General features: G+C 36.1%; 2 protein-coding genes across 7 annotated transcripts in view; one reads left to right on the forward strand and one right to left on the reverse strand.

Moving 5' to 3' along the window:
• LOC117234685 (dihydropyrimidinase) overlaps positions 1–10,891 on the reverse strand; it is a 22,731-nt gene extending 11,840 nt beyond the window's left edge. For 3 of the 6 annotated variants that reach the window (XM_033496147.1, XM_033496144.1, XM_033496146.1), the window contains exons 1-2: positions 10,638–10,890; positions 1,113–1,207 (exon numbers count right to left, since the gene is read on the reverse strand). In XM_033496147.1, the coding sequence (XP_033352038.1) occupies positions 1,113–1,207; positions 10,638–10,676 (134 nt within the window). In that variant the 5' untranslated portion in view covers positions 10,677–10,890. Of the gene's footprint in view, positions 1–1,112; positions 1,208–9,298; positions 9,337–10,637 lie in introns of all 6 variants that reach the window. The other 3 variants (XM_033496145.1, XM_033496150.1, XM_033496148.1) reach the window with 2 other exon arrangements.
• Positions 10,892–11,394: 503 nt separating this feature from the next.
• LOC117234688 (ribonuclease H2 subunit C) lies at positions 11,395–12,165 on the forward strand. The gene is made up of 3 exons (XM_033496155.1): positions 11,395–11,577; positions 11,724–11,956; positions 12,035–12,165. Exons 1-3 carry the CDS (start codon positions 11,433–11,435, stop codon positions 12,053–12,055), a joined length of 399 nt encoding a protein of 132 aa, XP_033352046.1. The 5' UTR covers positions 11,395–11,432; the 3' UTR covers positions 12,056–12,165.
• The last annotated feature ends 145 nt before the right edge of the window (positions 12,166–12,310 follow it).

Raw genomic sequence — 12,310 nt, forward strand, 5'->3', positions numbered from 1 at the left:
AAATCGTTCTTCTGAAAATGAAAATACCGAACAAGATTAAAACTTTGCAGCATTAATTCGAATCTTCGTTCCAAAAGGGGAGAGCAATGAGGCGAGTTGACCAACAACCTCTAACCATTTACACGGTGCATAATCACATGGCTTTAAGCAAAGGCTCGATATTACCTGCTTATTGCCTTCTTTAAACCGTTCATTAGGTAGTGCATGTCACGCTTGCTTGACAAATTGTACCGCCCATCATCGCGTTATCTTTCCATATTGCTCATTGATAAAACAGCCAGCGTTGTATCGCGTTTCGCTTGCGTAAAGTGGCGTGCAAACACGCGAGTAGAATACTCAATGAAACGTTGATCGTTCGCACGCGTAAGTTCAAAAGTATGTTTGCTCGCGAACTACAAATGTTACAGCGAGTACCTCAGGATCATAATTCTTTGACTTGCGCAACGATTCCGATTGACAATCATCAACGTCAAAGAAAAACACCGAATGATCAATCCATCGCATCGAAACGAGACAGAATTGCAGTTCCATCGTGAACGAAATATGTGCTTTCGTAAGTAATACGTCGATTACGTTGGATATCATCGAATTAAAAATATCGAACAACATGATAATAGCTGGATGTACATAATAAATTTAACATACATGCGCGATAAAATATAGCTAATAAATAATAAAAATTGCATTCTGTTATTAAAGTATTTTAACTTTCATTTAATTTTAATAAATTAGAAATTCAACGTGTAAAATATTAAATGGAATTCTGTTAATATCCAACTTTCTCTAATATGTTGATTTCCTAATTATAATTAGTAATTTTGATTTAAATATGAAACGAAATATTAATTTTATTGATATGACATATAATTTTAATTTAGCTAATATTTAACAGTAAGTGAAATTTTATTCGATAATTAATATTTATAAGAAGCCACGTGATTACATAATACACTATACTTTATAACGTTATATATTGTAGTGAAACGTATTAATTTATCGTGGTTCATGGAGCAAAACAGATGGAACTCTCGTGGCAGTCAATGTGTTAATGACGTAATTACACGCGTCTGAAAATAAATACGGCAAATGTATATAAGTATAAGGACTCTTACTTAATGATACCGTCTTCGATGTAAACGTCGTTGTCCGTGATCCCATCGTCGTTCACCACCTTGCCATTCTTAATCAGCAGCCTGTTTTGCGCGCTCTGGAAACAGAACAGTTGGTATCAATTCGCATACCTTTTTTCAAAACGGTACCGCAACTTGTAATAACGTCGAATGCTACTGAATGATAATCTTTAACGAGATCTTCTTGCACGCCTGTATTATCCGCGTATATGTTGTGCTAATGTTCTATACATATGTAAAATTCGGCGATTAAAGAAAATAAATGCACATCGACAAGTACCACGCGAATTATTCACCACCGTTCTTTTCGGTAAAGTTGTAAACGATACTTTGTTACACGATTAAAACCATTAGAAATGTATAAACGGTGCTTATAGATAGGGGGAGCCGAGCGTCAATTTTCCAGTTGATATTAAACTTTTATAGGTCACTCGTCCACGAGACTTCTACTACGTAGATGAAAATTTCCGGTGTGTAGATTTACACAGTAAAATATTTGGATATTAATTATCTTTAATAATATCGACTAACGTTAATTACGATAATATAACCAATTACGATGAATTCTGATGATAATAAACACATATTAATTATCCAAATGCATTCGGCTATTTACAGTTTAATTATATTTCTTTTACAATATATTTGCCCTTGATATTTGCAGAAGCTTCCATATATAAACCAAGGTGTACGAATTTATCCTTTGATATTTAGATAATGCTTATCTTCTATTTATCATCTGATAATATCGATTCGTTATCTATTTATCCGTAATATCTATAATCATTCGGATACGCTATCGCTCGAAAATACCTGCACGTTTGCTCTTCGACACGATGTACATCAATCATAGAATTACGGATAGATCAAACTACTACGATTTTATTATTTTGCCGTTTTTCAATAGGTAATTTAACGTTATAGGCTGGTGATTCGATAGAAAAATAGCGAGTGTTGCTTTCAATTACTATTGCGTAATTAATAATACTTTTATAAAATTCGCTTACTCTATGAACCAGAAAAAAGTGCTCGTACTAAATATATATCAAGGCTTATTAATCCAACGAATTATAATTGTTAAAATATTTCTGTGACTTCTACGAAACGAATATTTAGAATAAATCTTCCAAATTCTATATACATATTCAAACTTGTTCAAAGCCTTATCAACATGGTCATGATAATCGTGTTTTAACTCGTGTTTTAACTCGTGTTTCGCTAAGATATTAGCGAAGTTTCATCATATAAACGTTTCTAAACATTGGAATCGTACAGTGTCATCTAAAAAACCTCTGCCTCGAATGAAATTACTTCTCATTGAGAGTTGACCAAACCCCCTGCGCACTGTCCTTGATATTCGTTTGCAACGTGCGTCGGATCCAACATCCGGTGCAGACGATTAATGTGCGTATATTACCTCCACACTATAGTATACCAATCAGTATATAATAGAAGTTACGCTTCACGCACTTCCGCCAATGCTGAATTTAGAGCAGTATAACCGATGTGCTACGACTGATAAGCGTAAGATCCCGTATTCCGCGATACATCTTTCCATCCGAAGGAATACAGGTTTCGCCTCTATCGTAAACGTTCTCGACACGGAAAACGCGCGGTTTTTCGCTGATCCACTTCGGACATTACCATACAATCAGGATTTGAAAACCGTGCTCGCCATATATGTACGTGCCATTTCCGCAATGAATAAAGGAACACATCTCTTTTCGCTATGTTTTCGACGTTAACCCTCGTGTAAATACTAACAATTTTTCCCACATCTTTCGAGACAATAAGAAATATCTACACGCGAGTGTATCTTCTTAAGATTCACACTTTTTTAGTCCTGCATTATGTCTTTCGACGAACAACACTGTTTCAGAAGAACTATCCTCTACGATAATAAGAAACAGTTATACGTGACTGTATTTCTTATCGTCCTTACATTATGTCTCTCGACTAATTACGAACTTCGCAGGAATTATCATTTAAAATAATGGGGAATATTTGCACGTAACTGTATTTTCTTTAAAGTCCTACCTTTTATTATCGTACTAGCTCTCTGCTCAGTAACAAAACTTTAGACAACTTATCGTCCAAGATAATAATTCAGATTGTTCAAAAATCTACGTATCAACAACTATCTATGTACGCGTGATTATATTTTCTTAACATTCGTACTATTTGTGTGTCTATCGTTATGTGTCTCGATTAATTAAAAAATCCAGGTACCCAATCCGAAATATCACGCAACCCTTGAGAATCAGCAAATTATCGAGTACAGTGGCATCGTGATTAAAAAACAAAGATCCTGACCTCACTTTATGCTCGTTATAGTATAAAGAAGAGCGGACAAAACGTATAAATATTAGCGTGGATCTCGTAGGTGGAACAAACTGAAGGGAGACCAGAGAGAAAGGAGTCCACGAGGCTGCATAAGGGACTTTCGACAACCACCCCTGAGGCTTTCCCCGTCCGTAGAAAGATGAAAGCGTATAGGGGAGAAAGATCAGAGACGCCATAGGAGGGAACAGTGGAAAAAAAAGGACAATCCATCGTTGTCGCCGGCACCACCCACGTTTTATAACCGATCCATGGTCCGTACCCTTCGCACTGGCTAATGCAACGCGTGGTGTAACAAACCCTTCACGCAGGCTGGAGGTCTCCACCCCGTAAAATCGCTTCGAACACCCTGTGTGAATTTAAACCACCGTGAATAGCCGTGGCTTTCATGAAATCGATCCCAATCTGCCTCGCCCCCTCTGATGTAAGTGTTGCTGCAAGGTGTACTTTGTTAAATCGGATCTTGTCGAACAAAGGGAGGGTGATATATTGGATGTTCGAAAGGGTACAAGTCGTTAAAAGAACGCAGCGTTTTCTTAAAACAATGATTTTACAAGGGATGTGCCTTTTCTAATAAACTTTACACGCTAAACTACCTCAACCATAGAATGAAATGGTGGCACAACCTTCGGTCTAAAGCAATGGAAATGGAACGAATATCGAGAACTCGTTGGCGCAATTCACGTGGGCAGAGACCTTGTCATCTTCACGGTATAGTTATTAGGCACGGACGCGACATGTGCGTTTCATGTGTTAGAGAATCTTCGCTTGGATATTTTCAGCAGACGACCGCTTAAAATACGTTAGCCGTACGTCGGCGTGATTTTCGAGAAAAGAAATCCTACCGTTCACTTCTCAGACACGTTTAATACCATTTCGTGTCAGTTGCGAATTTAGCATCTACCGTGATTCCATATGAAGGCCACAGGAGAAGATTTTCCGTTTTTACAAGACAATTTTGAGATTCGCTACGTCGTCGACTGATCCTATGTTCTGAAAATTATCTTATTATTTGATTTTAGAGACTTCTAGGTGTGCTTCTACAGCCTCCTTAGAATCGTAAAAATATCGTCATAATATTAAAGTGGTAAAAGACGTTAAAACACCTCTGTTTACCTTAACAGCTGTATCTTTAACTTCTACAAAGCCTTGTCAATTATATCTTTCGCTCGAACGGATTCTTTCCACTTTTAGCTACGTATATCGCGTAGAAATGTTCCTCTTTAATCGTAATATGACATCAAAATCAAAAAATCAACAGAAATGATACGTATTTATCATGCTCTTCTCCTGTAATCTCCTGTGTTTTCACAATTCTAGCCCCATTTCGTTCACGGTTCGATCTATCAATTTACACGTCAATTATCATATATAGGTCATCGAATGGAGTACTTCTAAGTTTCGACACGTTCAAAATCAAACACAAGAAAAATGATGAAACGAAGAAAAAACGTGGATAAAAGCACGAGGCGACGCGTCATAAGATCTTCCACCCCCGTACGGAAGTACGCCCCTGGTAAAATCGATATCTCCAGCATTTCCCGGCAACATGCCACGAATTCATCTGAACTCGAGCAAACATCGCCCAAGTGGAAGATCTTATCAAGCAAATGAGTATCTAGTACGAGAATTCAGGTCCCAATCGAATCGCACGCTCTGCTTTTATCGCGTAAGTTCGAACACATTATAATAAGGTAGATTGTATACGGTTGCATGCGCCTAGAAGACGCTGTCGCTTGGATCGCCGTTCCAGTTCGTATCTGGTCCAATTAAAAGGCGATTTCTTCGTTAATTACTATATCCAGACGATTCAGAGCGCCAGCCGCCAAGGCTTGACCGCTTTCACGAAGGGAAAAGGATTTTTCCTGCGTTCTTAAGGAGCGAAACTCGCAGGTTTCTATCGTTGATTTCTTCGAAGAAAATGAAGTGGACGCGTACACGGAGAAAATACTCACGGTGGCTGACTCGTCCCGCTCCAACGAGACATCGTACAAGCAACTCTCTGGCTGGTTAACTCGACAAACGTTCGTCGAGCTGCCTTTTGTATCGTCTAAACGTGGTCCAAAGGTGCACCACATATTCGACCATTTAATACACCAACGGGACCAGAGAGTTAACGATAATTGCATAACGTTACATAATAATGGGTGGCGCATCTTTTTAACGCTTTCTTAAAGTTTCTTCGAGCAACGAAAGTCTAAACGCGTGGAATGAAATTCGTGTTAAACTAACATAGGACTATAGTCGTACTCGGCTTATGGCGATGTAACCTTGCATATAGATATACCGTACACGAGGTGTAAACTTGGAGATTACGTTACTTGAGATCTAAATACATTTTAATAGCGAGAAACGAAGAAAGCACTCGAAGTGATTTATCGCAAAAGATACCGATAGGCATTGAACCAAATGGTAGACGCAAAGTAGTCGTGTGCATTTCTGTGACTTGAAAACCGTAAGTTGTATCTACAATTGGAAATTTCGACACGCAATCAGGGAATCACACCTTGCGTCGATACGCGAAGAACGTGTGTACGATAGAATATATTTAAGTATAATCGGTCTACGAGTCGTCCTTGCACTTGTATAATCGAACGAAGAAAAAGAGGGGCGAAAAAAGGTCAATACTGATCCGATAAGCCGCTCTAATTTCAGTTCGCGATAAATTTGCCGCGGGAACGACCAATGTGACTCGCACCTGGCTTCCCAGTGTCTATTTACGTCGGTAGAATAATGCCGGTAATTTACATTTTGGCTGACCGACTTCCATTCGACTAAATTCTCCGTCAAGTTCTCGGTGAAACAAACAGACGACGATGAGTATACCCGTGTCGAACCACTTGTCGCCAGTGGAAACGCAAAACGAATTGTAAGAGGTTCGAGGGCCTAGCTACTCGATGAAGTTCTTAATGAACAGGACTATTATTCTGTACACGGGATTTGGATCCTTTTTCTGAACAAATAATTAACTTCCTCTCCAAGTCTTCTGTACCCTTTAATGCAGTAGATACATTAAAAATGTTTTAGAGATCTATGTACACAACGAGACTCTTCATTAATGCTACTCGAAATTTATATACAGAATGTAAACTGCTTTCGTCATTATTATTTTATAGAGGACCAGAGAGACAAAGAGAACCGGAAAGATTGCCTCGCTGAATCCTTTGTGCCGTCTGATGAAGTACGAATCTAAATCAAATTTGAGCGACTTAAAAAGCTCGATTACATTCTTACTACTGTTTCAATCTGCATATATTGGCCAGCCTTATAAATAATGCAATCTTTTTTAATCGTTCGATGATGCAATTCCAGCAATTAATCAGTGACGTATTTTCCTGTATAAGACTCCTACGGCAACGAGATCCATTGTGAGAAACTTAATTCGAAAAAGAGCCATCCATCCTAGAAAACAGTTTATAAGTTAACATACACACATGCGAAAGTTCTACATATAGAATTTCAAGTTTTTCAATGTTTCTTCGGAAGAGTCAGACGAATCAGCCGTTTTATATCTTCTACACCCTCCAAACGGGATAAAAGGCACGGGCAAAAATGTCAGTCACCACCCACGGTTTATTTTTGCTCGCGGAAACCATCCAGCTCCTGCGAACAGCTCGCAGGGACATAGAGACTAACGGAAGATCCGTAATTCGATGGCTCTCTCATATACGATTTACCGTCTGGCTGTCGTCGAGAGCGTGCACAGTGCACACTCTCGTAAAATCAAGCTCCGATGGTTTTTCCGACTTCAGGTCGGACGTATGTAGTGTCGACGAACTATTGATTCGCCGGCGCTGCCCGCGTTACCGTGCTTTTATAGCACCCACGGCACAGTGCCGTACGATTTTCCCAAGCGTGTACGAATTATCGTCGCGAATCACACACTGTATTAAGCCCTTTCACGTCATCGACGTTTACCAACTTTTGAAACTAGTATCTATAGCTAAACGCTGGAAATACAGTTAAATTTCAACCACATGCAGAAAGTTCACTTTTCTAATTCTAATAATACGTCATGTATACACGTACTATGTCAGATCTTAGTTGTTGGAATCGTTAAACCGGTGTATATGCAATATTTTTCCAAATAAATCTTTAACAGATATAGTTTTTTAAAACGTTATCTACTTGATCAGTTCATATGCTTTGGTGCACGGCTTTGCGGTTTCATTGCTACAGCCAATTGTCGATTTCAGGATAGAATCATTTATTTAGAATAGAAATTTAGAATAGAATTGAAAAATGTTTGGAATCGAGTTGTTAGGATTTCTTCTAATTAAATTTAACTTCGTTAAATAATCTATTGATGGAAACATTGTCTGTATGGAATGGATAGTGCCTGCTAACCGTCCTGGAATAATCATGAAAATAATTTATCCTGTTAAAAATACAGGAGGAAGCACAAATTATTATTAACACGTATATGTGTAACATCCTAGTAATTAATAGACTTTGTTGTTAGAATTCGCGTCTCTTAATCTTACTAAAAGAGCGAAAAATATTGAAAGTTCTAAGTGGTCCTAATTCGATGACCACGGACCGTGGTTCACGCGAACTTTTACCAAATCGGAACTCGCGGTATTTGGTATCGTTAGAGCACCTTCCGCCTGTGAATAGCTTCATCTTTCATAATTGAGAAATTCTCACGCGTTATATAACGATGCATCGTGTAATTAGGGAAATTGTTTGGAGAAACGAAAGAGATATATATTGGTATCTATTTATGCCGAATCTCTGATGCTATGATTGTATGTTAAAATACACTTTCTCGTTCCCATGCCTCGATCTTAACGTACGTCTATATAGGAAAGTAATTGACGTATAAAAACTGGAGCATAAAGCTTAGCAAAATTGCGTTTAATTTGAATTAATAATTGCGATTGTCTTTATACTTGAATACCTCTTTGCGTCATTCTACGTATTTGAGCGTTACGTGATATTAATTTGTGAAAAGTGTACATTGCGTCATCGTGGGAAGTAAGTGAAATGCAGCCACCCCCTGAAGAATTATAACTTCGCCTGCGTTATCTGTGAACTGAGCCTTCTTACATGATTGAACTATTACTTGTTAGCGGAACATTACAAGTTACAAATTACAAGATACGCGTTACAAGTTACAAGTTACGGTAACAGGTTTGGAGATAAAACAAATTTTTTGTACAAGTAAACTCCATCAATTGCAAATCTCTTAATTATGCCATTCGTCGAAAAGATTGTAAAATTGCAAAAAGTTGTCGGTTACTTGATATTACTGTGATATTATAACTCCATAGGAAGGATTCTGATTGTAGAGCTTTATGGAACTGCTTAACTAAGAAAAAAAGTGTAACCGTAGAAAAGTGTAAAACGAGTTTGACTAAACACTTCGCATCTGTATTCGATGTAAAACGGCAATAAAATGTAATGCTATCGAAAAAGCAGATTATTACTATCGAGTCTAATCTACTAATCTATTTACTATCTAACAAACTATAAAATGGTAATTTATGACATCTCGCTACAAATTGATCGTTTAATTCGCATATTGCGTTTGCATACTCTGAATTTTACTGTGACTCAGTTCTATAGATGCATCGTATGCATAAAAACATAAATGTAGTACATTTGTGTTTCTGTAGACATGCAAGTTGGCTCTTTTCGCGAGAGAGACCGGTGCGGTGCCGGGCGCCAAGACGCTCCGATCAATAAGGCAGCAACCTTGCGATCACTGCGATGGTGCGAACTTTCGGTTTTAATAGTGACGCAGAAACATCCATATCTATCTATTTACTTTCTACCATAACGCTTCTTCTAAACACTTCCTTTGAACTACATGTTACGGTATGTACCTCTTCGAGGTTACGATCCGTTTAACGAACCTTATGGCCTGCGGTAAAACAAAGGGAACGGGATAAGGACTTGGCAGTGGCAACAATTAATACGACAATTAACACAAATAAAGTATGACGCTTTCTCAACATTATGTAGTCGTTATAGTTTCATTAACGATAATAATTAATTAATCTTACTGTTGATTACTTTTTTGTATTTAATAACGACACGTCGGTATCAAGACCTGATACGAGCAACTAAAACAAATAAATTATGTTTTCTTAATATTCATATCATCGTTATATAATCGTATAAATATCAATAATTAATTCATTTTACCATTAATCATTTCTTTTTTATTTTTCTCTGTTAATTGTGAATGGTTTGTTAAACACATCTATGCTATCGATCGTAAGTTCGGTGACCCCTTGCTGCGACATGTTCAAGTTAAAATTATGAACATTTAAAATTATCAACAAATACGATATCTTTCATATTTATATTTTTGATATTCTAAATACGAGATATGGTACATAACTCGGCTGAAATTGAAAGAACGAAAGAAACTTATAGATACTGTGGTAAATGAATATTAAATTAACCGTTATAGACGAAAACAAATCGATATGACGTTTTAAGCAAGGGCTATTCTAGACATGAATTCACGTCAGGCAATATCGAATATAGGATGTACGTACTGATTTTATTGCTGCACTAATCATGTTTCAGAGATACTTGCATCGATTTACATTGCACACGGTCCACGGGCGACTATCATGGTCGTTTATCTACATACAGCCGATTATTTTTACAATTATATAAAGTTTCATCTTTTCTTTTCTCATACTAATTATCGTGCAATTACTTGTTGACTAGTTCGATTATAAGTAACAAATCTTTCCATTTCTTCTTTTCTTATATGGGTGAAGTGTTATGTCAAAGTCGAAATATTTCCGTATAATGCGCTATTTTTATTTTTAAACATCTATTTTATTCGTTGTATGGCACACGTTACTCACAATATGCTGTTATTAAAATTTATATAAAAAATTAGTTTGTCATGTAAAGATGACGATTATATATATATATAATTTTAGTAGGAAAAGAGTGATTACTGTGCTTCATAGTAATGTGCATTATAAAATTCATTAAATTTCGCAATATTACACGTGATGCAAATACTATTCAATGCATAAGACTAAATAAACCGGTGTTTGCTCCACGTACATTTATGAATAAGAAAATTTTTGCGCAGTTTATTTACGTAATGATATTTAAACTAAAAGGAGCCAGCTCCTATGACCACCGAAATAATAGAATAGAAATAAAAACAGACTAGATCGACAAGGAACTGACCTGCAGGTGAATGGGGACCTTCTTCACCGGCGTGCTCATTTTTGACTAAAGAAAGGATTACGTTGTCTAAAAAGAGTGAACCACACGATCTTACCGGACACGCAGTATATGCTATACGAACGCTGTACGTACACACTATTTTTGCTTAGAAAAAACGTATCACTTGCGCGAAGTTTTCCCGAGGTAAAAATCAAAAGGCGCAAGATCGAATCGAATCGAACAATCGACTGCGACTGACGCTACGGGCTACGAGTGCGCGTCGCACCACGGTGGTAAATTTTCCTCCCTACTCCCTTTATTTCGGGAAAGGTGGGGACCATCCCCACTATACATCTTATGTTCATCATATACTGCAAATAATTTCTGTTACTTTAAGTTCTAAAATTTCTTAATTATACACAATAAAATAAATCCGAAAAGACTGGAACTATTTTTATCTTATTTACATTTTGATATATGAATATTGAAATCATTACAAAAATATGCTGTAAGTAATTTTAAAGCCACTCTAAATTCAGAAATTTCTTAGTAATTTGACATAATAAGATAAATTCCAGATGAGTAAAACTACACATAACACATTTGCATCTTGATATATAAATAATAAAATTGTTATAAAAATTTCATAGACATTTTGGCACTTCATTGTAATTGCTATTATCAATTGTCGTTGTTAATCGTACAGTTTGTAGGTATGTAAACGATATATTTTAAAAAGTCGAAATTAATAAGAGAGACATCTGTATAGATTGAATATGTTCCCGCCAAAATAGAACGCGATACTTCCGTTTAAACATGGCTATTCGTTTACATATGAATCATGATTTGTCCGAAGAAAAACAAAGTGTATTACATTTAATGCCATGCAAAATTTATGGTGATGAGTCCGCAAACGTTTCTACTTATTTTACACCTTACATTCGTGAAGTAGACGATAAAAGTAAGTTCATTAAATTTGAATTAATTATCGGTAAATATACTTGCATGTTTGTATGTATATCTTTTTCCGCAAATAATATTGCTTTAATCATATTAATATTTAATATTTACGATTAAAAAGTAAGAATTATCCTTGTTTATATATAGTTTATAATTCTTCATTTCGTGGATATCCACTTCAAGGAAAAAAGATAACGCTACCTTCTGGATACAAAGGTATTACATTTGTTGAACACAAAAAACCAGAAGTAGAACATGTTGAACGTAATTTATACTTCACGGGAGCTTTCTCTCATTTTACATACTGGAATTATGATAAATTGCCATCAAAAAATGATAGTTTAGCAGCTGTTATGGATTGGATAGATATTGCTGAAGCAGTAAGTTATTAAGTAAAAAATAAAACTTCATTGTAGTTTGTAGAATATAATAAATATTTAATTATATTTCTTCCATAGCTACATTCTACAGAATCATAATTAAAAGTAAATCTTAACATAATTCAAAATGCATGTTATACATTCAATGGATTATACAGATTGTACTATTTTAATACAAAGATAAAAATAAATATATTTTGTATATTTTATATATGTTGTAGTTTATTAACCATATTATATCATGAGCATATATTTTTGTCATACATAACAAACAACTTATAATTCCTTATGACATATTGTAAACATAGCAAATAATTTTTGGTTTATTTAGGAAAGCTGTTTCAAAAATGTGCA

This window comes from Bombus vosnesenskii, unplaced genomic scaffold (assembly GCF_011952255.1).
Source record: "Bombus vosnesenskii isolate JDL3184/JDL3185 unplaced genomic scaffold, Bvos_JDL3184-5_v1.1 scf7180000013308, whole genome shotgun sequence".
Taxonomy (NCBI): Eukaryota; Metazoa; Arthropoda; class Insecta; order Hymenoptera; family Apidae; genus Bombus; species Bombus vosnesenskii.

Coding starts and splice junctions, on each gene's coding strand:
- LOC117234688 (XM_033496155.1), top strand. CDS start 11,433: ATGGCTATTCGTTTACATATGAATCATGATTTGTCCGAAGAAAAACAA. Junction 11,578..11,723: donor TCGTGAAGTAGACGATAAAA/GTAAGTTCATTA, acceptor GTTTATATATAG/TTTATAATTCTTCATTTCGT. Junction 11,957..12,034: donor GGATAGATATTGCTGAAGCA/GTAAGTTATTAA, acceptor TTTCTTCCATAG/CTACATTCTACAGAATCATA.